The sequence below is a fragment of the Thunnus maccoyii genome, chromosome 5 (genome assembly GCF_910596095.1).
Source record: "Thunnus maccoyii chromosome 5, fThuMac1.1, whole genome shotgun sequence".
NCBI lineage: Eukaryota > Metazoa > Chordata > Actinopteri > Scombriformes > Scombridae > Thunnus > Thunnus maccoyii.
In genome coordinates this window covers 4297021-4324370 of record NC_056537.1, presented here as the reverse complement: position 1 = coordinate 4324370, position 27350 = coordinate 4297021, and the positions used below count along the sequence as shown (strand labels likewise).

Sequence of the window (27350 nt, the reverse complement as noted above, 5' to 3'; positions counted from 1 at the left end):
GTTCATCCTCACAGCTGTAACTCATCCGTCTGCTGCTGCTTCAGTGTCTCATGTCGACACTCTGATGAGGCTTCCAGCTGGAACATGTTAGTGTCATCATGTAATATGAAAAGCTTTTTATTAAACCTCAAGACTCGGAGCCTGGATGGTTGGTCGTCTCGGATCGTTTCCTCTTGTTTGCAGTCATCATGGTTCATTTGTCCACTCAGTGAAGTTTGACTGTTTGTTCACTAAAGCAGGAAACACTCCATGTTTTCCTTTCTTTGAACTAACAGACTTCCTTTCAAGTCAACATTTTGTCACCAGCGTCTCCAGAGAGAGCAGCTGAACTCAATGATAAAATGAGTCACTAAAGACAGAACGTCTACAATAACCTGCAGCTAAGATGAGCTTCAATAAAAACATCAAACTCACAAAGAAAGAAGCAACAGTTTGTGTTTTTGAGCCGGTGACTGAAAGGTTGTTTCTAAAAATCTACATAATGTAAAAAGATCATTTAAACACCAGTAAAGCTTTAAAACAGAAGACAAAAAACAGACGAGTCAGGTTGTTTTTTTTTTTCCCCCCAAAGGGTTTTTATTAGGAAGATACTTTACAGACGTCTAGACTCCTCGGGGCTGCTTGAAGTTCATGCCGACGGTGGGCTGTGTGACCTGCAGGTTGGACAGACTGCCGAAGTCCTGAGAACACAGAGAGAGAGAAGAGAGAGAGAGAGGACGAGTTAAACCGAGAGGATAACGAGGAAACTGATCACGTTAAGAGGAAACTGAAGTCTGTCTGAGAGCGCCAGGGTTCAACAGGAACTGATATTCCAGCAAACACAGGGAAAGGCTCGCAGTTTGATGTTCCTGTACTATCAATGACCTGGCGACGAGGACGCCATGATCACTTTCGATACAGGGAGGAAAACACTGTTTCAGCTTCATCTTCATCATTTTCTGTTTTATTATCAGCTCATCAGTCGTCTGTGAAACACTGAATAACATTAATCTGATAAAGTTTGACTGATTTGAGAGAGAAATATTGTTTTTACTGAAATATATTAACTTCACAGCTGAAGTTACACGTTACTGTTCAGACTGATTTTTACATTAAAACCATATAAGCTTGTTAAAGATTAAACCAGCGGTTCCCTTTTAGGCCTGTGAGCTCTTATAAAAACAGCAGAGCTGCAACATGAAGTTAATTGGTTCGTTTATTGAGAGGAAATTAATTGGCAACTTTGCTAATTGATTAATCCTTAAATCTTTTAAAGCAAAAATGTCAAATTCAATATTTTCAGGTTCTTAAATGTGAGAACTTGCTGTTATTTTTGTCTTTGTTTAAATATTTGAATCCTTCTTCCACCACTGAGTCAGTCTGACGGTTTGACGAGTTCATTTGATGACAGAACATTGATCAGATCTGCTGGTTGATGGTTAAACATGGCGGTTCGAGGCTGTGAGGTCTGACGGCGAAAAACTCAAAACAGAAATGTCGACATTTTAATCACATCGCTCGGCCTTAAATTAGAATTAAAATCTAATATTTTAGTTTAACGCATTAATGATCATAGAGGTGAACACGCCGGGCAGGTCGTGTAAAGCGTAGTGGTGGCTTGTCGTCGTGGAAGAGGGACGTGGGATCTTCCTCTTCGTAGATGCGACGCTCGTCATCCTCGTCCCGTGGTTTGGAGCCGGTGCTGGACTTGTGTGAAGGGAGTCGACATATTCAGTGAATGAAGTTAGATTTGTGAGAGTCCGCCGCCGGCAGCGTCGGCGAAGCACGAGAGGCGCGGGAATTGCTAATAGCCGCCATCATCATCATCGTCGTCGTCGTCATCTTCTTACTGCGACACCGGAGGGTGAACTTCTTCTCGCAGGTGATCAGTTTCTCGAGGCTGCAGAGTGAAAAAGGGAGACGAGCAGCGGAGTGGCTGTGGTGGGAGGAGGATGCTGCGCGGTTGCTTCCTCCTGATTGGTTGGTGACTGCAAACATCCTCTCAGGTGAAGAGGCGGAGCACGTACGAAACAGAATGACATCATCACCATTAACAGACGCTGGTCACTACATAGACGGCCGAAGCGTTAAAGCACCAATAAAAACACATTTTACTGATCAAGTTTCTCTGAAGTTTTCAAACTGTGTGAAACTCTTTGATCTTCATCTTAAAGTCCATCACTGAACTCTTAAAGCTCCTCGTTATATTATTGTTTGATGTTCTCTGTGTTTCTGCTGACGCTGGAAGCATCGTAGTAACGTCTCTGCAGGATAATATTCAACATTCAGCCTGTGTGATTGAGAGTTTGTGGCTCCTCGCAGCTGTTTCACTGCTTCTTCTTCTTCTTCTTAAAGAGTTTCTTCAACACGTCGTTGTTACATCATTAATAACATCACAGCCTCCGTCTGATCGAACGCCGTCATCACATCATTAACTATAAGTCTTATAACTGAGGTTTTAGTCGAGTCTTTAGCTCCAGTTTGCCTTCAGATCTTTTTACTTTTCCTCCGTTTGTTAGTTCTGTTAATCCCGTTTAGTCAATTAATCAGTGACCATTTTCATCATATTAGTCATTTTTTAAAGCAAAATGTGAAACATCTGCAGCTTCTGAAATGTGAGAATTTGATGTTTTTACATTCAGATGTGATATAAACTGAATATTTCAGGGTTTTTGACTGTTCGCCATAAAAAAGACAACGTCACTTTGGGGGATTATGACGAGCGTTTCTCTCACATTTTATAGGCTAAAAGATTAAATGAAAAAATAATCATCTACCTGTGATGAAGCTGTAATAACTAAACAGTACAGATGTTCTACACTGACCACAGCTGTCCTGTCACAGAGAGACTTACCAGCAGCTTCAGCATCTCCTTGGTATCTGGGTCGACTTCAATCAGTTCCTGGTCCAAAGCAGACACCTACACAGGTAAACACACAGGAAGTAGATATTAAGCCTCTGACGGACGGTTTCATTACATCAACCAAACCAAACCTGCAGCAGTATTACACACTAAATACTGTGAGCTATTAAAAAAAAAAAAAAATCACAAAACAAAATTGGTAAATTGTGAATTCCTCAGTTTTTTGGATGACTTGAACGCATCAGAGGGCCTAACTAACATGACTGTGTGTGTGTGTGTGTGTGTGTGTGTGTGTGTGTGTGTGTGTGTGTGTGTGTGTGTAAGAGTCTCAGAGTTCAATCCACTCGGTCAAAAGTCCGTTTTGTTTTCTCCACAACCTCAAATCAGTTCAATCCAGTTTCACAAACATAATTAGAGAGATAAGTCAGATATCCGTTCCGGGTTTTACTGCTGATCCCTGAACACATCAGAGGACTGAAGCTGCTGCAGCAAATGACACCAACATGCATATAAGACTCTCGGCACACATTTGTTTTCTGTTCATTCCACTCAGGTGCAGCATTCACATTTGGACAAATTCCTCTATATTCTGCATTTACATTTGATTCTATTTTTATGATCAATCACACAGGTCCGTCCATGTTTTCCACATCGAGGCCTTTAACAGTTTCCTTTATCCTGCTCAACTACTGACAGAACAGGAACATTTGGGTTTATTGTGACTTTTTAAACAATCAGTAAAAACATCAAACTATGGCGATGACCTCTGACCTTCTCGACTAAAGTTTCTGTGCCGGTCGAGAGACAAAAAACACAAAAAGAAAATCAAACTATCAAACCCAAAAACAACGTCTCAGGTCACTGAAATAAACTCGTGAGGCTGCAGAACGTTTTCACAGGAAGATGATTCACATCTATTTCTGATTGATACAATTAAGGAAAAGATCTGTTAAAAACAAAAGTTATCGAGAAAAATCAGATCTGGACGACGTGTTTAGTAAATAAAGCACTTCCTGTTGCCTTCGTGCTTCGGGCATTCAAATCAGAATAATATTAATATTTTCTAAACACACATTAAAGGATTTGATTTAACCAACACGATACCCAAAGTTATCCTGGATGCAGAATCGTATTTAACAGATTTATTATAAAGTCTGTCTGAGAGCGCCAGGGTTCGACAGGAACTGATATTCCAGCAAACACAGGGAAAGGCTCGCAGGTTGATGTTCCTGTACTATCAATGACCTGGCGACGAGGACGCCATGATCACTTTCGATACAGGGAGGAGAAAAAAAAAAAAAAACACACTGACTGCAGCCGCATGTTTAAATAATTGGACCTGATCGTCTGATGTTATTGATCATTTCTCCAGCCAAGCTGCACTTTAACGTTAACTTTTGATACCGGACGCAGGTGAAATTAAAACGTGCAGACAAAAGTCAAACTGGGACACTAAAATATAAAAATAAACATCTCAGTTCCTTTATTCGATTGTTCCTCTAAAGCAGCTTTTCATTCACATGCAGATGTTATAACATAAAGAGACACTAAAGAAACACTGCAACTTAATTTGCACCAGAGCTGCAACAGTTGATTGATTAGTCTATCGACAGAAAAATGACTCAGCAACTATTTTGATAATCAATTCACCATCTTTCAAGATGGTTGCAGGTTGTTAAATGTAAGAATTTTCGTGCTCTTACATTATTGTAATTTGAGTATTTTTGGGTGTTTTCAGACAAAAAGACACTGGATGACATCATCCTGTGCTCTGGGATGCTGTGATCAATATTTTTATTGTTTTCTGATGTTTAATAGATGAAGCAACAGATGACTAGATAATAAAAATAATCTTTGGCTGCAGCCCTGATCAGGACCGTGAATAAAACAAGCTTTAACAGCCGACAACCAGCTGTGACGAAGTTCGTCAGTTCTTTGATGAACGGTTTGATTAATCAATAAAATAATTGGCAGATTAATTGTAGTCGCAGCTCTAAAAACAAACTCTGCTCTCAGAACAGCTACTTTCCTTCACCTGCTGCCATGTGAATAATTTATCTACCTGATATCTCTGCAACACATCATCATGTCGTCTCGCTGTTTTAAAAACGCTGAACTATTAAAAGCTTTTACATTCATCATGTTGCTGCTTCGTTGTGACGACAGATACACAGCTTTGACCACAACATAACCACATCAGCTGATTCTGCTGATCAATAACTCCTAACGTCAGACATCTTGTCCACCACCAGCACAAACTACAGCTGCAGATCAGACCAGTTAAACACATCTCTGATCAATATTATTCACCAGAATATTCACACGTGCTGTATTTACGGCACAACTTCTGTACTGCACTGAGTCGTACAGATATTGTGACCCGCGTCCAGCTGAGACAGCAGCAAAGTTCACCGACAAACCCGCTACAAACGTTTTTCCCTTCAGGATTCTTCAGTGTTTGGATTCATCCGTTGGTCCGACAGCATAGAACAAACAACACGGCGATGCGTTCACTGACCTCTGGGACGTAGTTATCCCTCCTCTCTCTCTCCTCCTCCTGCAGCTTGATGGAGATTCCTCTGACTGGTCCCCTCTGGATACGCTTCATCAGATGCGTCACATACCTGCAGGGAACGGCAGAAACCACGACCGTTAGAAACACAGACATAAATATACAGAACAGAGATGTTCAGAGTCAACACAGACAACAAAATCTGAACCTTTACTGTGTTTTGTTCGTTTCAGTCTGCTGGTGTTGCAGCACTGCTCTTCTTTACGACAGCTGACCTCTACAGAGAAGCATTTCACTGAATCTGTGAGTAAAAATTTGAGCGCGATAGTGGAGAAATATCCGGACAAACCGCTGCTGAGTGAATTGTGATGTTCTTGTGAATGAAACGTGTTGTTTAGCCGCACTGAGCGTCACTTTCAGCAGTTAAAATGACATCAACGTGTCGTGCTTCAGCTCATATCAGCTGTCACTGATTAATTCTGAAATTAATTTGACGTCAAAATGAAACTTGTCCGTTTGTGCGTCTCAACCAAAGATCATCTGTGAAAAGAAGACGCTCCACTCTGTAACACAACTGGTTACTTTAGTTTAGAAACACTTCAAAGATTTATAAAACTTTCAAGATTTCACTCTCTGGAAAGTATTTCCATGTCAGGACGAGATACTGAGCATGCTCGAGGACGCTGGTCTGTTAGCTTGGTGTGCTACAAATCACAAAGTCTTGACTTTATATTAAACGTCTTTGACAAACTTGCAATGTCTGCATCAGATAAAATAAAATGTTCACTGTCAAGAAACCCCCGTCCTGACACATGCACGTCTGCCTCTTTCTGACACAGAAATACTTCACAGAGTGACAACTTGACGTTGTTATTAGTCTTTGGAGCCGTTTCTAAACAAACCACGGTAACCACTCTTCATGATGAAGGAACATGTCACCCGGCGCGGTGGTGAGGCTCATTGCTCATTAGCTTTTGGACAACAATGGAGGTCTACAGCTCAGAGGAATAAGATATATCAGACTTTATCAAATGATACTTGTTAGTAGATGAGTTCATTGTTAGTTTGGAGAAGTGTTTGAGAGCGCCAGGGTTCAACAGGAACTGATATTCCAGCAAACACAGGGAAAGGCTCGCAGCTTTATCTTCCTGTACTATCAATGACCTGGCAACAGAGACGCCATGATCACTTTCGATACAGGGTGGCTTTTTTTATATATATATAAAACACACGTCCTTCTATACAGAGATGAAACTCACCCGGCGATCTTGTTACGGAGCTTCTTGCTGGGGATGATGGCGATTTCCTCGCACACCCTCTTGTTGGTGTGGAAGTCGTTACCCAGCCGGGTGTAGTATTTCTCGATGATGACCCTGGCGGCCTTTTTCACCGTCTTGGTCCTGACTCGTCCCTGAAGACACAACACAAGTCAGTAAGTTTGCACCATCCCAGATGAATAATGAGGATGGAAAAGACGCAGATGTTTACAACTTGGAAGCGTTCCTGCTGTCTGACAAGTCTGCCGGTTGTAAGACTGCAGAGTTTGTTCAATATCCATTACATGTGGGTTTAATTACTATAAAAGATCAACTCTGGCTGACACGAGTTGTGTGTTTGCCTTCTGCAGAAGCTTTTAGAAAAATCTCCTGCAGTTGTAGATGCAAACTTGAGTCAGAAACTGTTTTTTACGGTAGCTCGCAGGAAAGATAAACATTGATTTTATGTTTTCATTAATGCTAAATGTATAAAAGTTAGAGCCAGAACAATATATAGGCTGTTCAACATTACTGAATTGCTGTACTGGCTTAAAGGTTTTTTAGACTTTAATAAACAGGTGTGAAAAGATGTTTTCCTCGCTGTAATCATTCCTCCTGTTCATACTGGATATTAAAAGATCCTTCAAATGTGCTTTCAATGGAAGTGGTGGAGGACAAAATCCACAGTGTGTCCACACAGTCATTTAAAAGTTAATGTGAAGCTTATATGAGGCTTCAGCAGTCTGAGTTAGTCATATCAAGTGGATATCTGACACATTTAGTCTTTTTAGCATCAAATTCCCTCTTTGTGTTTCCCTGTTGAGCTGCAGTGGAAGTATAGTAACAAAAAGAGTGACTTTGGCACTAAAAAGACTGTAATGTTGAAAGATATCTACTTGATTTGACTCATTTGGACGCTGAAGCTTCATATTAGCTTCAGGTAATCTTAGCCCCCCCATTGCTTACATTGTAAGTGCATTATGAAGGAATCTTCTAAGGATCAATATGAACAGACGAATGATTACAGCAGGAAAACCACGTTTCTATGTTCATTTAGGCTCCTGACTGTTGTTTTAAGACAGACATGAATATCTGTGAACACATCCTTTAACCTGCAGTCAATCTCAGCCCTTTTTAGCATCCGCAGCTAACTCCCGGTGACTGATATTAATTAATAATTTAACCCTTTAGACGACCCTAACTCAAACACATAAGATAGCCGTGTTATTCTGCGGCTCTCTTTAATTTAAACCGGGAAAATCTGGATAAGAAACGCGGTTCATTCAGCTCGACAGCAGCGACACTCCGCCTCCTCCGTTAGCGGCAGCGCTCCGCCAAAATACTGCAGATAAAACGCTTTTCTAACGTCATCTATCATCAATACTGCTAATATCAGATATAACTAACAGTCCGGTCAGCGTGGATGAAGCAACCGGGACATTAACGCCGTTAAAACGGCAGGATTAGGTTAGATAGTTCAGGTAGACATGTACAATGTACCCACCATGTTGGATCGGCCTGGTAGAAGAGGACAAGCAGACTTCCGGTGGAAGTTTAAATCAACACGCGGAAGCTTGAGACAGAAACAACCTGCTGCTGCGCCCCCTCGCGGCTGGAGGCAGCAACTACAACAACAACCACTACTACTGTTTAATATAATATAATATAATATAATATAATATAATATAATATAATATAATATAATATAATATAATATAATATAATATAATATAATATAATATAATATAATATTAGTAATAATAATAGTAGACCTGTGAGGTAAAGTAACTAAGTAGGCCTACATTTACTCAATATTGTACTTAAGTACAATTTACAGGTACTTGTACTATTACTACTACTACTTATACTACTAGTATTTTCATTTTATGCTACTTTATACTTCCACTCCACTACATTTATTTGACAGCTTTAGTTACTTTTCAGATGAAGATTTGACACAATGGATAATATAACAAGCTTTTAAAATACAACACATTGTTAAAGATGAAACCAGTGGTTTCCAACCTTTTTGTCTTTTGATGTCTTACAAAAAGCAGTGTGTAGTCGGGGTCACATTTCACATGTCTATGAGTTGTTAACAGCTCCACCAAATAGTGATTTTTCCCTCTAAACTTCTCACATGCTTTCATTTCAATAAATGTTCAAATGATCCAATATTTCAGCAAAAATCAAAGATTAGAGAAAAAGTCCAAAAACTGAAAACAGATTTGTGTATCAGAACTTTGTTTTTTCTTCTTTCCTCTCCCATTAATCATCTCACCTAGCCTCAGATTTATCTGCTGACCCTTTGGAGGGGCCCGACCCCTAGGTTGGGAACCACTGGACTAAACTAGCTAACTGTATATAAAGTAGTGTAAACTAGCTCCACCTCCAGCAGCTACAACAGTAACATGCTGCTCTAACACTGAAAACATCATTTGAGTCCCTTTTCAAACTCAAATTCCAAACATTTGCTTTGAGGATTTTGTGCTTTTCTTCATTTTGTCTTTGCAAACTGAATATCTTTAATTTGGACTGTTGGTTTGACAAAATCAGCATTTTATAGATGTGCAGTTTTCTGCTGCAACTCTCAGTTGTTTGAAATCAAGGCTGAAGACTTTTCTGTTTGTTGCTGCCTATTTTTTATTTTAGATTAATGATATGGTCTTGTTAGATTCGTAACTGCTCAGGTACAGAAGTAAATTTCCTTTGCTTCAGGAGTCTTACAAATGGTTAAGGGGGAAACAGTTTTAATTGAGAAGAGATAAATGTAACCATATTATTATTTTAAGGAATTTTTTCTGAAATGTGCTACCAAAACTAAACTGTCTTTGCACACATTGAAAACACCTTTTATTTAACCTTACAACTCCTTCATTAAAGAAAAGAAAAGCATAAAGATGAAACCTGCTGCAAACAGTGATAATAATGAAATAAAATACTAATCTTTGTACTCAGCTCAGTGTGGATATTGTATGTTTCTCTGCCTGTTGTTATGTAATTATTGTTTACATGTTGTTGTGCCAGACATCTCTGCCTCTGGCTGTGTTTCACTACATTGATCTACAGCGAACATCAATGATGTTGTGAACATACGCATGAATTCACATAACATATCTTGTTTCTCTATCATTAAAGGTTGGAAATTACTACAGATTATTATTTACAGAGACAAGAAAGGCAAAAATCACACATAAAAGCATTTATTACTCAGAGAAATTATTGCAGAAATACATTCTCAGTGATTCTTGTCCTTGTACAACAAACATGTCTGTGCTCGCAGGAATAACAGGCCGAGTGTTGTAAATACACCTGAAATATTAAATCACATTCAAAAAATCAGTTTACAGCAAAGTGAGTCGTCATGCAGAAACTGATGAGCAAATAATCCGTCTGGTTTCTCTCAGTTTTGTTTGGATTTGGAGGAAATCAGTTAAATTCCTCTTAAAGGTATTAAAAGTTTTTTGGTCACTGCTTAAAATGAAATGAAATTTGAAAACTCATCATTCAGCTATTAAATAAAAATACAGCCATCTTTACGATTATTCTCCAGCCGTCTTCTACAGACAGACTGATACCCTGAAAGAGAGAAGTAAAATAAATGAAAACTCTTGTCTGTGTCTCCTGGTGTTTCATCCATTTTACTCATTAATAGATAATTTTGGGAAACCACAAATATACACCTCAATCTTTTCACTACATTTGTGTGAAATTATATATTTATCACATTAAAGCTGATGTAAGTCAGTTTAATCTACAGTAGTCTAATCTAAAACCATTACAGTAGTTTATTTCATACAGTATCAGCTACAGTAGTTTATATTAATTACAGGGATTTAGTCTATATTAACTAGTTTATATTAACCAAGAAATAGACTTGGTTAAAGGGACACATATTCGGCACATTTTCAGGTCTATATTTATATTCTGGGGCAGTTAAAAACTCCTTATTTATCTTATACTGGTCCTTTATGCAGCCCCTCAGTTCAGCCTCTGTTTGAAACAGGCTGTTTTAGCTCCTGTCTCTTTAAGGCCCGCCTCCTGATGAGCCCACTCTGTTCTGATTGGTTAGTTTCAGGAAGCTTCCTCCCACTCCAGAGGCTACGTAAACAAACAATAGTAGCAGGATTTCACTTCTTTTTCTCCTTCTTTACTACACATGGAAACTTCTCAAATACATCCATACATGTTGGAGCCATGGATGTATAAGAAGAGCTGGATAGGGCGCCGCCGCTCAGCCTCGCAGCCAATTTTTCCCAGTGGTCACTCGCGGTATTGCAGCGAAAAATCCCCCTGCGGCCCAAAAAGGATTTTCCCCATAGACCACCACCGTAAAAGAGACGTCTGTAAAACTGTTGACAGGACCCCTCGAACTGCAAACAACGTCAATTATGACTCTTTCTATTATGAACTTTTGATCCATGGAGGTTTTATGTTTGTAAAACTTTCCTCGAGCCAAGAAAAGCGATTTAAAAATCTGTGACGTCATCACAATGTAAAGTCTATGGGCTGAGTGGGAACTCGCCAGTGGGGGGAAACACTACTGCGCATATTCAGTGGGCCGCACAACACGCAGAAGCAAACTCGGCAGCTAGATATTTTTTTTTGTCGTATGCGCCAGGCGAGCAATTCCTATAGGACTGAATGGGCGCCATTTTTAGTCCGGTATCTAGCTCTTATAATACATCCATGATTGGAGCCCAAATCAGATCCGAAATATGCGATTGGACGACGCAAACAACACATGGAGCAACCTTAGCATCAAAGGCTACAGAACCGAACGCCATTTGTGGGCATGTGTGAAAAATCTGACATCATCACTATGAGGAAACAAAGGTAACAAAATGTCCCAGATCAGATTGAAGCCCTGACTTTTGTCTTACAGGGAGCATTTTAACATACATTCACCTCAAGTTTTGGAAATCTGACCATGTTTAACATCCAACATCATAACAGTAAAAAAAAAAATCACAAAAAGCATGTTATGACCCCTTTAAGACAAGTTTCATCTGTGTGTGTGTGTCCTGTACAAAGATCATGTAGACTGAAAACAAGGGGAAACTGCTAGCTTAGCCTCCAACAAAAGTGAAAAAATACACCTTGCTCAGATAAAGTGTCTTCAAGGTACAATAACTTACATGCATAGTGTACAAGATGAACAACACTGATCACTGGTGCTCCGCCTCTGTGAGCAACACACAACCCCTACCTCACTGTTACCATTAGATGTAAACTAGGTTAACGGTATTTTTAGCCACATCAGCAGCACAGCTCCATGGATACCATCTCAGTCCACCGCTTTGATTCAGACTAAAATATTTAACTATCAGATTGCTACGAAATTAGGCTCAAACATTCATGTTCCCCAGAGAGTGAATCCTACTGACTTTTTACTGTAGCGCCACCATGAGGTTGTGATTCAGAGTGAAATATCTCAACAACTGTTCGATGGATTGTCACGGAAATTACAACAGATATTCAAGGTCCCTAGATGATACATTCTGACCGCTTTAAAGATCCTCTGAATTTTCCTGTAGTGCCACCAGCTGTGAAATATCTCAACATCTGCGTCATGGATTGGCATAAAAATTTGGTTCAGACATTCATGATTCACAGATGATTTATTCTACTGACGTTTCCTCTGGTGCCACCATGAGGTTGACTAGTTCTTTAATTAAAATATCTATTTCATTATAATATCTATTACTATTGGATGGATTGCAGTAAAATTGGGTTCACAAATTCATGTTCCCCTCAAGCTGAATTATTATAACTTCCTCTGACTCTTGTTTATTTACATTAATGATTCTACATTTACAGTAATTGTGCCTTAGTGTTCTATTCAAAGCAGTCTGAAAACTATTAAACCCTACAATGCAGATAGTATCAGACCCAATGTGGCTGCATTTAGCATTTGAGGACACTGGTAGAAATGTGATGTGAAAAGTTAGGAGCAGTTTTGTGAAGGAAATGTAGCTAAAAGTCTTAAAGGGACAATACGCTGAAGTGTAAAAAATGTCGTGTTAACTGTCGTTTTAACTTAACTGACCGAGCTTCGCTTTACACACCTCAGCTAAGAGCCGGCTGGTATTTTTATGAGGTGAAGTATGACGTGAGATGCTCTGAGATCAGAAAGTAAAGTGCTGTCGAGTAGAAACTATGGCCTTCCTTTCCTTTAAAACAGACAGGTCGCCTGCTGATTTAATTGTGAATAAGTGCAAATTAGAAGCAGAAAACTTGCATATCGTCCGCTGCTGAGCAGAAATCAGATCAGCATCTACGATCTGATTTCTGAGGTGAGCGTGGAGTCTATGGATGTGTTTTTTTTTTTTTTTAATACGTTGTCACGGTAACGGCAGAGGTACCACCACGTCCACGTAGCTGACGGGGAACAATCCTGATTTGCCACCGAGCGTGCCTTCGTACCAGTTGGCGTCGACCTGACCAGTGAGGAGGATGAGGTCACCCTCACTGAAGCTCAGCTCGCCGTTGTGGTTAGAGTGGAAGGAGTACAGCGCCCGGCAACAGGGCTGATCCAGGACCAGTTTACTGTCAGCTGGACGAGAGACGCCAGGAGAAAGAGAAAGAGAGAGAGAGAGAGGAAGAGATCTTAAAGGACGATTCATAATTTTTCAAGTCTTCTTAAAACAACAGTCAGTTTTTCTTGCTGTAATCATTCCTCCTGTTCATACTGACCATTAGAAGATCCCTTCATAATAACTGGAGATGGTAGTATATTCTTACCATAACAGGAAATGGGGCTGCTGGGTCTGGATGGTAACGCTGTGAACTGCTCTCCTACACACAAAAGATGTGTAAGAAAAACATAAGTTCAAAATTTTAGACAATTAAATATTTTATTCCGTAGAAATGTGACAGTAAAATAATGTTTTAATAGAAGCTAGGAGTAACCTGAGTGAACCGTGGATGTGATAGATGGCTGGTGGTAAAATCCGATGCTGACGTTGTGTTCGCTTCTGACTCGGATCTTTCTGGGGCGAAACCGTCGCTCTGGTTTGTTACTGGCAGCAGTCAGCCTGTTTTACAACATACACACAAGTATTAAAAAAAAAACCTTAAAGTTAAAGGTGTATTTTCACATTAAACCCTACAATCATTTTGTTTCTGTTGTTAATCCAAGTTCATCCTGTAAACATGTTCATCAGTCTTGATATGATGCTTTTTTTGGGGAAGTTTAGCCTCCCTAACAGCATGAAATATCTCAACAAATATTGAATTAATTCCTCAGAGGGTGAATCCCTAAGACTTTGGTGATCCTCTGACTTTTCCTCTGGCGCCACCATGAAGTTGACATTTATGTGTTTTCAGTGAAATATCTGAACAACTATTGGATGGATTGTCATGATATTTGGTTCAGATATTCATGTTCCCCAGAGGATGAATTATAATAATGTGGGTGATCCTCTGATATTTCATCTAGAACCATCATTGGGTCAAAATTTCCATCCATTTTGTGGTTTATGACCAAATATATCTGCAAATCTAAGGACATTTCCATCAGCCGCAGCTGTCCTCAGCTGTATTCTTGTTTATGTGCCAGTTTTCTGTCTCCAAGCAAACTGAAAATCTGATTAAATGAGTGTTAAGTGTTATGCATGTTTGAGAAGTGAGTTTTTAACTGGAAGGTCACCAGTTCAATCCTCAGATCTCTGTGAAGCTTCCCTGAATAAATAAAGATTAAAAAAAAGTTTTTTTCCAAAGAATAAACCTCTACTCACTGTGGTTTGGTTGGGCACAAAATATTCACTTACATATAAACTATATATATGAACATAACACGGTCATGCTCCCAGAGGATCTTTGCCCATTTTTAGTAACAGAAGCTATCTTGTAACAAGCAGCCAGATTTCCATGAATTTTTGTTTTGGATATTCATGTGTAGAATCATATTGATTTTGGTGATCCTAACCCTAACCCTTCCCTTTAGAGAAACGTGCTGGGTGTTGAACCCAGACTCACCTAGCCTGCAGGTTGCCATGGAGACCCAGCAGGATGCGGTGGGCGTGGCGGTGAAAGTCCAGCAGTGCAGTGACCAGAGCTGCCAGCCGACTGAGTCGATCCACCTGCAGGAGGAAACATGACGGAGAGGATTTAGCTGTAACACAGACGTGGTCTGACTTTGATGAACGGTGTGTTAGTGATGTTTGCTCACTTTCATTATTTAAAAAAAAACCACATGAATCAATCTTTGTTTGTGTGTCTGTCACAAACAGTCTCTCGGACGGAGGTAATTCTGATTCTGATGAAAAGAACAGAAACAATGCATCTCTCTGCTCCAGTCTGGTATTTTAAAATGACACAGATTGGCCTGACGGGGGGTGATAGTGTACTTTTTACTGCACAGTATTCTCACACATCAGAACTGATCTGATCACACAACATAACTGTTGCAGCATCCAGCTGGTTTCAGCTACTTTCAGTAGTCGAGTTTCCATCAGAATGTAGGACACATTTTAACTGAATTTCTAGAAAATACGCCAAACAAAATGTTGTGAATGCTTGTTTCCATCCACTAGTGTTGTGTGAATATTGGGTCTGTGCCATTAAAGCATTGCAGAAGAAGAGACACAATGAGATTAAAGGAGTCAAATCTCTAACGATGGAAAACCATAATCACGTATCAGTTACAGTCTCCTCATCGCTCCACACAGATCTGATGTGTTCGTCTCATCAGTGGAAACTTGAGTGACGTTTAAGTCACATGTTTCTTTTATTCACTAAATCTGTTTACATTTTTTCCACACGCCAACTTTTACACCTCAGACAACAAACACTTTATAAAGATCTTCCAACTTCAAATTTCCAACGTTTCCACTCAGGTTGGTGGAAATACACTCAGTAGTCTCAGTTTGTTGTTTCAGACTCACGTCGTTCTGCAGCAGGATGAACATGCTCCTCTCCGCCAGCTCCTTGGAGCTCATGAACTTGTCCCAGGCCTGCCGGACGTCCTCCACCGGGACTTTCCCTCTTCGTCTCCTCTTGTAGTCAAAGTCAAGCCGACGACCGTTCAGCTTCTTCAGCTGGTACTGAGGAACCAATCAGAGCAAAGAAGTTTTCTAATAATTGGGTAAAATGTAGGTGCTTTCACTTTTAATGTAAGGGTTTTGAGCTTATTCCTTTAAATCTGAACAGTTTTAGTTCTTTCCTGTTTCCTCTGGAAGCAATTTGAGCTGCAACGATTAGTTGATTCATCCCTTAGTCGTTCAACAGAAAATTAATTGGCAACTAATTTGATAATCGAACAATTGTTTTAGTCCTTTTTCAAGCAAAAATGCAAAACATTTGCTGGTTTCAGATTCTCATATTTGAGGATTTGAGGCTTTTCTTTTTTTTACAGAGTAGTAAACTGAATATGTTTGGACTGTTGATCAGATAAAACAAGATATTTGAAGACGTCATGAACTCTACAAAATTATAACCGTCATTTTTTACTATTTTTACAGACAAAACAATTAATCGATTAATTCAGAAAATAATCAGCAGATTAATTGATAATGAAAATATTAGTAGCAGTCCTGGTACAATTATGACTTTTTTGCTCATGTTGCACAAAAATATGAACTTGCAAAACATTTTTTTCTCTACTTAAATATAAAATGTTTTTTCCTCAATCATTGAACAGTGTATTTATTTTAAATGTCATGAAACCGTCACACTCAAGAAAGAAAAGAAACAGCAGTTTTGTGTTTCTGTGTTTTCTCTCCATGATGGAAACAACATCACGACAGCGGCGATCCTCTCACCCTGATCTCCTTCAGATCTGTGTTTTGAAGGTCCTGCAGAGGGTCGATGAAGGTGCGTTTGACGTCGACGTCCAGAGCGTCCCGGGCTTGTCCGACCTGCTGCAGAGCTTCACCTACACCGGCCAGAGCGCCGCCTGAACAGAGGACGAATGAACAAACAATAAAAACAACAGGAAAAGCAGGAGACTTAAAAAGAATCGGTGCTGATGTTCGTCTGTGTAAATGTTGTCTCTTTAAAACTGTTCCCCTTCTAATTTATCCCTCCATAATGATATTGTCACAAATTAGGAGCCATGTTTTCCTCTTTTTTTTTGGTCATTTGTCAGCAGGTGATTCTGATTGTTACCATGGAAACACAGCTCTTAGTTGTGTAGAGAGTACCGAATTCAGAAGCAGCTCCCAGCTCCTGGCCGTAGTGCAGCATGCACTCTCCCAGCATGCCCTCTGTCTGCGGGTAGCCCACCGACTTCCCCTGCCCTCGGATCCTGGACATCGTGTTGAGCATGCTCAGTTTGGCTCTGTACGCTGTGAAGACACAAAGAAATTACAGCAGTGACAATAGTATTGATGTAAAAAACACTTATATTATTTGCTGTTAATAGTAGTTTATGGTTTCTAGAGGATCTATTCATATACATGTCATCTTTACTACATATTTTCTTTTATTTATTATTATCTGAGAGGTTGTGTTATTTTTATTTATACATATTTCTTTATCAGTGAGTCACAGTTTGCAAAGCTCAGAGGAGTTATGGGCTAATTGTGTGGAGATGAAGAGATTAAGTTAGGATTTAACATATTACGCACTACATGTGAGCTAATTTAAAGGACTGTTTCACCCTTTTTCAGTGAAAGAGGTTTTCCTCACACAGTCATTTAGTGCAAAAATGTATTTAAAAGTTGATGTGAAGCTTATATGAGGCTTCAGCAGTCTGAGTTAGTCATATCAAGTGGATATCTGACACATTTACAGTCTATTTAGCATCAAATTCCCTCTTTGTGTTTCCTCGGACAGTGTTTCCCTATTGAGCTGCAAGTGGAAGTATAGTAACAAAAAGAGGGACTTTGGCACTAAAAAGACTGTAATGTTGAAAGATATCTACTTGATTTGACTCATTTGGACGCTGAAGCTTCATATTAGCTTCAGATAAACTTTTAAATCCATTTTTGCACAGAAGGAGGACTGTGGATTTTGTCCCCCATCTCTTGCATTGTAAGTGCATTATGAAGGAATCTTCTAATGGTCAGTATGAACAGGAGGAATGATTACAGCAAGAAAAACAGAAGAACTTTAAAAGCCCACATAGTGCTCATTTCAGCTGTTTCTCCTCGTTGTACCTGGATTCGGCTGGAGGAACTCTGTGGTTTTGGACAGCAGCTCGACCAGCAGAATGTGGATCACTGCAACACTCTGAGACACAGACAGAGAGAGAGAGACAGGAAGCAGTCAGTTCAGAGAAGTTTTAGGGTTTTAGGGTAACAGCACATGTTGGCGTGTTGACAGTTTTACCTTCTCCATCTGCAGGAAGTCGTCATCCATCTTGGTTCCTTCAGCTCCCATCAGCCTTTCATTCAGCAGCTGCAGGAAGAGCAGTAGAGGCAGTAATAGTGTTAATATAATAATATAATAGCATTAATATTGCTTGAAGGCAACAGCGATGGAGAACTTGAGTACTCTAATTATATTATATATGTTGTTGTGTTGACCTGCAGTCAAGTCCTTCTGGACAAAAGTGTTTTATTCAATTTCACTAATAATGAAAATAAATTTCTCTCCTTGTCCTGTTGTTTGTTTGCTAGGACAAACGGCTGCACAGCTAAAAAAAAAGTTAGAAACGCTGTTATTTGAAGTTTTTAATCTTCTTGGTGTGGAACAAATAGCTGTTTTGATCAGCGATACTAAATACAATTCAGGAATTAACTAGGATCAAGTCTGGAAATGTGTTTCAGTGTTATGTGTTAGCAGTTAATACAGATTAATACTGAGCAGCCCTGTGTGAGTTCATTATGAAACCTGCTTCCTCCTAATACAGGTCAAATAGACCCATGATGATGAAATTAATAATTAATTGTGAGACAATGTTCTGTATATCAAACTCCTATGTTACATATTTTATAATGTGTAAATAACATTCTGCACTTTTTGTTGTGGTTGTTGTTGTTTGTTTGATTGTTTTTTTCTTTTTTAAATGTATGTTTGTTTTGGGTTTTTTTGTATTTTTTTTGTAAATTAAAAAAAAATCTTGTAAAATATATTGCATAGTTATAGATTAAATTACCCAGGAAATAATAATAATAATCATAATAATAATCATGCTACTGCTACTACTACTACTGATAATAATAATAATAATACGTTTATTTATATTGCACTTCTAAAAATCTGCATTTACAAATGGCAGACATAAAAGGAACAAAGGACATGATATAATACCAAATTACAGATTTCCTATTGAAATATATTGATAAAGTGCAAATTACAAAAACTGTCCCACATTACTCTAATTCACTATATTAGGCTCCATTGGAATATTAATACAGATCCACTGACATGTAAATGTAAGCAGTATTTTAATGTTAACTTATTAGGTAATCTAATCTATAACAATGCTATTTTATAAACAGATGATATTACGTAAGAATAAAGTAGGCCAACGTAACTACAGCTGTGAAGTAAAACGTAATGGAGTAAAAACTACAATATTTCCATCCTTTAAATGTTGTGGTTGTGTACAAAGTACCATAAAAAGGAAGTAAAGTGAGTAAATTTACTTCATTACATTTCACCACTGTATATAACAATAGTGTCTGTAGTACTGAGTGGAAGCTGTAGTCATTCATACTGTAAATCCACATCTAATAAAATAAACATTAATAACAATAACAGTAACAGTAAAAGCCTTATTCCAGATGAAAAGGTTTGCAAAGGAAACATAAATCAGACGTGATAAATGATCTGTCATCATTAACGTCATTAACAGTATCGATCTGTACAGCAGGCCTCGTGTCGCAGTAAAACCACTGACCGGAATGTAGGCTTCATAAAACACATCAGTCCGGTTCAACCTGGCTCGGCCCGGTTTGTCCCGGTTACCTGGCTGGCTTTATGGAGCTGCTTCTTCATCCCGGAGACAGACATCGTCACCCGTCACCGGCGGACCGGACAGACACACCGGCGGCCCGGGGATTAGTGGGTCTGCCGGCGGGTACCCGCAGGCTCCATCCCGTCTGAGATGCTCCGTCGCCCGCAGAGAGTCAGTGCACCGAGCCGCTCCGCCCCCCTCCAGCCCCCCCTCCGGCAGCCCGCTGCAACCGCCGCGACCTGTTTATTATTATTTCTTATTATAAAAAAGGGTTTATATGTGTACTAGGGTTTGTATTCATCAGTAGTGGAAGAAGTATTCAGATCCTTAACTTAAATAGAAAAAAAAACATTTTCTAAAAATAATCCATTACAAGTAAAAGAACAGCCTACAGTGGTGGGATGTAGGCCTTGTACTCTACTTGAGTATTTCCATGTGATGCTACTTTATTCTTCCACTCCACTACATCTCAGAGGGAAATATTGTACTTTCTACTCCACTACATTTATTTGACAGCTTTAGTTACTTTTCAGATGAAGATTTGACACAATGGATAATATAACAAGCTTTTAAAATACAACACATTGTTAAAGATGAAACCAGTGGTTTCCAACCTTTTTGTCTTTTGACGTCTTACAAAAAGCAGTGTGTAGTCGGGGTCACATTTCACATGTCTATGAGTTGTTAACAGCTCCACCAAATAGTGATTTTTCCCTCTAAACTTCTCACATGCTTTCATTTCAATAAATGTTCAAATGATCCAATATTTCAGCAAAAATCAAAGATTAGAGAAAAAGTCCAAAAACTGAAAACAGATTTGTGTATCAGAACTGTTTTTTCTTCTTTCCCCTCCCATTAATCATCTCACCACCCCTCAGATTTATCTGCTGACCCTTTGGAGGGGCCCGACCCCTAGGTTGGGAACCACTGGACTAAACTAGCTAACTGTATATAAAGTAGTGTAAACTAGCTCCACCTCCAGCAGCTACAACAGTAACATGCTGCTCTAACACTGATGCTTCACTATTAATAATCTAATGATGTCATATATAATAATATATCAGTCAGGATCACTATCATGTAGGCCTTCACTGGGTTTATTACAGCAGCTATTAGTTCATTTTCATGTAATTCATACAGCCTATTTTTGTGTATTTCTTTAGATATAAGGGTCGTAATTGCTGTTGGATTTACAAGCTCTCATGAACATGTAAATGAACTGTTACAGAGATGACAGGTGAAAAACGACTGGAAAGCTACAGATGTAATAATGGTAAGCGATGAATTATTATCACATTTTCATTTGTTTGTTTCTGTATTTCTGTATGTTTTCAAATCAGAAGACTTTATTTATTTATTTATTTATTTATTCCCTCTGTGTGCTCTATTGCTGCTTCTTTCCCACACTGCTTCAGTCCTACAATCTTTTTTATATTTTTATACACATATATTTAAATTTAAAAGCATATGTTCTGGTGTGGCTAATACTGTTTGCATTACATTACTTTTTATCAGTATAATTTTATGTTATTGTATGTTTCCCACTACAATAAAGTCTCATCTGACTTTAAGTTTTCATCCTGCATGTTTTATTGAGTGAACTGCATTTCCCATGAGCAGTAGCGCCATCTATATGTCACGTGACAATCAGTAAACGTCACATGTCAACATGGCTGCCGCTGTCTCCAGCGAACATTTCGAGAACTTGCAGCTTCTTTTGAAGGTACAGCTCGATAATATCACCGGTTTTTAAAACTTGCAGCTTGGAAACAAAAAAAAATGGTGGTTTGTTGTCTGAATGTTATAAAACAGTCAACATTAGCCTGCTAACAGCTAACAGCTAACAGCTAACGTTCACAGCCGCTGCATTAAAAACAGGACGTAGTGAAATAAACTCTGATAAAGACACTTTGGTTTTATTTTAACTGTTAAATAAAGTTCAACACTGATTTAGACTGATGTGTGTTTAACTCAGTATGAAGTGTCATTGATTTTTTTTTGAAGAAAGAGAGCAAACATTCATTATTTTGATGTAAGTTAGCCTACAGAAATGGTGTACAATATAATGACTTAACTGTCTAATACTTGTCAGTTATTTTCTCGATTAATCGATTAGTTGGTTTGGTCTATAAAATGTCAGAAAATAGTGAAAAATCTCGATGACTGTCTCCCATAACCCACAAATGTCTTGTTTTATCCATAACCCAAAGGTATTCAGTTTACTGTCATAAAATACCTTTCTCTAAAAATAAAAATCAATCAATCTATCAATCTATCAATCAATCTGTTATTCAAGTAGTCGGTGATGAATTTTGTTGATTGACTAATTGATTAATCAACTAATCATTGCAGCTCTAATTGTAGGTCTCAAGTGCTGAAATGATTAATGACTAATAATGATTAATCGATTAGTTGATTGACAGAAAATTAATTTGCTACAATTTTTGATAATTGATTGATCCTCAAGTCATTTATTTAAAGCAAAAAAAGCCAAAAAATCTCTGGTGCAGCTTCTTAGATGTGAATATTTGCTACTTTTCCAGTTAAATTCAACATCTTTGTGTTTCTGACTGTTGGTCAGACAGAATAAGTCATCTGAATATGTTCACCTGAGCTTTAGGAAATAATGATGTTATACACTGAACAATCAATCGATTATAAAAGAAAGTAATCCACAAAATAACAGCTACAATCATTATGAATGTACTCGTTAGTGGCGGCCCTAGTCGTGAGCTGTGCTGATGTTGTTGATTCTGAAGTGTTTTCATCTCTTTAGGCTCCGTCTAAAGACGCAGTGAGGGACGTTTGTGTTCAGAGTCACAGAGGTCCGAGTCGCCGGCTGACAGAAACCACAGCAGCGACGCTCAGCATCCCTGCGGCTCAGGCTGCACAGGTAACAGACACCTGCCTATGATGTCATTTTCACCATCTGTTGTATCCTTATGGAATATATGAATGAGATTTTTAAGATACAGTATGTGCTGCACAGAGGTTTGGTTCCATCTCAGCTACCATCCGTTTAGTTAATTGCCATTTTTAATTCAATGAAATGTGGTAAATGTTCATAGTGTGTTCAAGGGGACTTTGAAGTTACCTGTTGGTTTGATGTGCATTAAGTTTTCCAGGTTTTTAAGTTATTTTTGTTTATATCATTGTCTACAAGCTGTAAAGTAATTTTATTGCATCCCGTCCTGTTTCAACACAGATTCCTCTGACAAGCTGATCTGAACAGGCTGAAATAATTTTACTGCACAGTCGGGCTGCAACTAAACATTATTTTTTATTATCGATTAATCTGCCAACTATTTTCTCAATTAATCATTCAGTCGATGAAATGTTTAAAAAATAGTGAAACAATAACATTCACAATTTCTTAGAGGCCAGTGATGTTTTTATTTTGCTTGCTTTGACTAACAGTCCAAAACCTTCAGATATTCTATATTAGGGCTGCAACTAACGATCATTTTTATTTTCTCAATTAATTGATTAGTTGTTTGGTCCATAAAATGTGAGAAAATGGTGAAACATATCGATCACTGTTTCCCAAAGCCCGACATGAAATGCTTTCTTATGTCCCGACTAACAGTCCAGATACTCAGTTTACTGTCATATTTAAGAAGCTGGAATCAGAGAATTTGAACATTTTCTTCTTAAAAAATGACCTAAAACGATGAAGCGATTATCAAAATAGTCAGCGATTAATTTAATGGTTGGCAACTAATGGATTAATCGACTAATCGTTGCAGCTCTGTTCAATCTACTTGTCACTAATGACAAACAAGACATGTTGAGGAGCCAAGAACAGCCATGTTGTCACATTTGAAAACAAACCAGCATTGAAAAACAATTAATCGATTGTCAAAATAGTTGCTGATTAATTGTCAATGATTGTCTGATTGACTAATAGTTGCAGCTGTACGACGTAGGCAGATTTTTTCACTTGTTTTGAGAAACCAAAACTTTTAGGGTTCAGTAATAGACAAAAATAACTTCATAAGATGGAGATTTTCTGCGATTTTTACGTTTCAGTGAGCAGCTTTGGGAATTAAATGTATAAAAATCAGAGGTGTCTGTTAGTTGTATGTGATGTAATGAATAAATTTAGATTTATTGTCTTTTCTCCAGCTTGTCCAGTCTCTCCACATTCTGTCTCATCACGTCCTCTTCCACAACCTCAGCTCTCCTGAGCAGATCCTCCATCTCTTCCCTGAATCTTTCCACTCCAGCCTGAAGAACCTGCTCACCAAGATCCTGCTGGAGAACAGGTCAGCTGCACAAAACACACCTGCTGCTTCGTTTCACTCCATCAGTCAGCTACCAAACATCACACTTTTCCTTCTTTATGGCAAAAGAAGGAACGAGTTTTACCACTGGGTGTCAGTGTTGCAGAAGAAAGAAAACAGTTATGTGCTTATATTTGGATTTAAAGCAGGAAAAACATGAATATACACTCACTGAGCACTTTATTAGGAACACCTGCTTATTCAGCCAATCATGTGGCAGCAGTGCATTAAATCATGCAGATACGGGTCAGGAGCTTCAGATAATGTGCACATCAAACATTAGAATGATTGTTGGAGCCGGATGGGCTGGTTTGAGTATTTCTGAAACTTCCTGATCAGTGCAAAACAACAAAAAACACCCAGTTTGTGGCAGTTTTGTGGCCGGAAATGCCTTGTTGATGAGAGAGGTCAGACTTTGTTGCAGCTGACAAAGGCTACAGTAACTCAGATCACTACTCTTTACAGCTGTAGTGAGCAGAAAAGCATCTCAGAGAGCACATCACGTCGTATGAACTAGCGCTGACCGACCATAAATCGAGCTCAAGGCTGCGGTGGGCACACCCTCACCAAAACTGGACAGTTGAAGACTGGAAAAATGCAGCCTGGTCTGATGAATCTCGATGTCTGCTGAGACTCGCAGATGGTAGCATCAGGCGTCAGCAGCATGAATCCATTGACTGCCAACTCCAGCCTTCACTACCATGAACAGAACAACACTTGTACATAATAAATAATATCAAACCCATTTTGAATTATTTATAAGGCATAAATATTCTTCTTCCTATTGTTTGGCTGAATATGATGTAAGTGCAGGTTGTGATGACATCACACGTCTTCCTCTTATGTTTTTCAGTCCAACATGGAGAACAGAAGCTGTCAGTAATCAGAGTGAGTCCATAATCATGTTTTATCTTTATCTTCATGTACTGCTGCGTGTGTTAGAGACTAAACTGTGTGTGTGTGTGTGTGTGTGTGTGTGTGTGTGTACAGTCTCTCTCCCCCAGTTGAAGGAGCTGGACTGGAGAGTCGACATGGTAACGGGCTCAGACTCAGTCAGTCGTATGTCCGTCCCGACCTGCATGGTTCAGTTCAAGGTTGGTACGAAGCAGAACCAGAGCATCAATCTACTGAGGTCATGTGACTTTCTGTCCATCATTCACATGAACTGATGCAGCCACTGCTCATCAATTTACATTAAAATACAATGAAAATGTAGGAAAGCAGAACTTCTGGGTGACAGTTGAACAGGTCAGTTCCACTCAGGTCTAACTGGGCGTTGTAGTTATTCAGGTGATGGAGGCAGACATCTGTCTTCATTTAGTTTTAGTCTTTTGATGAAAATGTATATTTTCCTTAGTATTCAGTGTGTAATGTGTTAGTCGTGGCCAGATATTTCCCTCAGGAGTTGGTAGAACGGAGCTAAAAGAGAGTGAATATTGGACTTACATTCACCAGGTGGACAGAAACACGACTCCACATGAATGATAATGTTGCTCCGTAACTGCTGGATGTGGAAACTGTTTACTAACAAGTTCAACATATAAACATAAAAGGTGATGTGATGTCAGTGTTGTGTTCACTACTACTAGTGAAAACTAGTGGACAAAAAAATCAGTAATTGCAGACTTAAATAAGAGATTTCTGCTTAAAACATTTGCTAAAAAGATTATTATGTGTAGATCTACTTGCTAAAAAGACATCAGACATCTAGAAGCCCAAAGTTCACTGTGTCTGTTGTTTTTTGGTATTTTGATTACTTGCAAATTTGTGAATGAATTTGCATCTCTACAATATCAACTGGACAAAGGAAATCATTACTCATAACACATAATACTTATCTTATCTGCAAAATTAGTAAATTTAAAGACAGATTTATATTCAGTTTCAGTGTTCACGAGTAAATATTAAACCCTAATTATCCTATAATAAAATATATATATAATAGCACGAGTGAGTCGAGGTCCAGGTTTGTTGTTGTAATCTGCATATTGTATGATCAACTTTAGATTTATTATTCCTGAACTCTGATTATATAATCGAGTTTATTTGTTTTTTTCAGCTCTTTTGTTTTCTATATGTGTAAATTTAAAATCTTACAAACACATCACATATTAATAAATAACATTTATTTATTAACGTGTGATGTGTTTGTCTGCAGATGGAGGATCCGTGTCAGTCAGCGGGCGGTGAGTCGGTTTCCACGGTGACGGTGGAGCTGAGCAGGGAGTCCCTGGACACCATACTGGACGGACTGGGACGCATCCGCGACCAGCTGTCTGTGGTCGCTGGGAAATGAGGACTCTAACCTTCCCCCCGAGACAGCTGATTGGCTTGTTCATGTAATGACATCACATCTCTGTTAATGGACATTTTTTACAGACGGATGTGTTTGGACTGAAAACTGTTTAAATCTACATATTGGACCAAAATGTTGATTTATTTTGTTTTTCCTCCTGAAAGTTTCTCTTGTCAAGTTGGAAGAAGTTGGTTTTCATCATCACTGATAAACTAATTACAATGAATCGAGTTAGTGGACTAACAGACAAAATAATCAAGTACAATTTTTAATAAATGATTTATTGTTTAATTCTGTCTTTGAGTAAAAATATAGAATGAAAACTGCAAAAACATAAAAACATTGCAATTCTTTGTGTCTTATTATTTACTGGCTGCAGATCGAAGAATATCTGGCAACTTGTGATGAACCTTTGTCATTATTTTGACATTTAGTAGATTTAATAATTAATCAAAAGAATAAAAAGAGGTCAAAACATGAAGTGATGAGTGTAAACTGTCTTATCTATAGTCTAACTATAAATACTTTGACTGGTATGAAAATAAACGTCTCTTCAGATCAGTCTTTACAGATATGATCTGCAATCATTTACATTATTTACAATTATTATGTTCAGTCATGTTGTGTGCAAATAAACTTCCTTTAACTTTATAAATTACAAGTTCTCTGTTACTATGAAGTTATGACTCAAGTTATACTGAAAGATTACTAGTTTAACACGAGAATGTTTACCACCTTCTTTCAAAACTGCAGGTTAAAGGTTCACAACTTTTCAAGTCTACTGTAATCATTCCTCCTGCTCATACTGACCATTAGAAGATCCCTTCATAATGTGCTTTAAATGTAAGTGATAGAAGACAAAATCCACAGTCCTTCTGTATATATATATATATATATATATATATATATATATATATATATATCTTTATTATCTTTATGGCAAATGCATTGAACCGACCCTGAGCGTAATGACAGGGGGACTTGGCAAAGTTAGAATATGGATACACATCGACAATGTCATACAAGAACATGAAAAATAAATAAAAACATACAGGATTCATCAGATTATTCACACAGAGAGTATAAATCATGTTACCCATGTTTTTTTCGACATTAAATATAAAGCATTTAAAAGTAAAAGGAAATGGCTTTATTCTTTAATTTGGGATTATAATCAAAAGTAAAGAAAAAAAATAAAGAGGCAAATTCATTTTGAAATCTCAAATACTTTTCTGTGTTTTTTATCGTTTGTCTTCAGTCGCAATGGGAAATACAAAGCTGTGTTTGAGGTGAGAAACAGCAGCATGCAGCCAT

At 38.4% G+C, this 27350-nt stretch overlaps 3 protein-coding genes and 3 non-coding genes across 6 annotated transcripts; 1 reads left to right on the top strand and 5 right to left on the bottom strand.

Annotated features, from left to right (window-relative positions):
• Positions 1-542: 542 nt before the first annotated feature.
• Positions 543-8209, bottom strand: LOC121897098 (40S ribosomal protein S17). Its single transcript, XM_042411392.1, has 5 exons — positions 8115-8209; positions 6614-6765; positions 5361-5466; positions 2834-2899; positions 543-680 (listed from the first exon to the last, which is right to left on the bottom strand). Exons 1-5 carry the CDS (start codon positions 8115-8117, stop codon positions 603-605), a joined length of 405 nt encoding a protein of 134 aa, XP_042267326.1. The 5' UTR covers positions 8118-8209; the 3' UTR covers positions 543-602.
• Positions 775-902, bottom strand: LOC121898134. The gene has a single exon (XR_006096355.1). It is a non-coding gene; the product is annotated as a small nucleolar RNA SNORA71 (small nucleolar RNA).
• Positions 3998-4125, bottom strand: LOC121898147. Its single transcript, XR_006096368.1, has one exon. It is a non-coding gene; the product is annotated as a small nucleolar RNA SNORA71 (small nucleolar RNA).
• LOC121898148 lies at positions 6429-6556 on the bottom strand. Its single transcript, XR_006096369.1, has one exon. It is a non-coding gene; the product is annotated as a small nucleolar RNA SNORA71 (small nucleolar RNA).
• Positions 8210-12334: 4125 nt separating the features above from the next.
• LOC121897086 (endophilin-A3-like) lies at positions 12335-19647 on the bottom strand. Its single transcript, XM_042411376.1, has 10 exons — positions 19469-19647; positions 17885-17953; positions 17713-17785; positions 16756-16899; positions 16375-16508; positions 15499-15657; positions 14591-14694; positions 13523-13647; positions 13355-13408; positions 12335-13166 (listed from the first exon to the last, which is right to left on the bottom strand). Exons 1-10 carry the CDS (start codon positions 19511-19513, stop codon positions 12955-12957), a joined length of 1119 nt encoding a protein of 372 aa, XP_042267310.1. The 5' UTR covers positions 19514-19647; the 3' UTR covers positions 12335-12954.
• Positions 19648-21093: 1446 nt separating this feature from the next.
• commd9 (COMM domain containing 9) lies at positions 21094-26517 on the top strand. Its single transcript, XM_042411387.1, has 6 exons — positions 21094-21180; positions 22234-22350; positions 23583-23722; positions 24594-24628; positions 24731-24834; positions 25899-26517. The coding sequence occupies exons 1-6, from the start codon at positions 21127-21129 to the stop codon at positions 26034-26036; spliced, it is 588 nt and encodes a 195-aa protein (XP_042267321.1). The 5' UTR covers positions 21094-21126; the 3' UTR covers positions 26037-26517.
• The last annotated feature ends 833 nt before the right edge of the window (positions 26518-27350 follow it).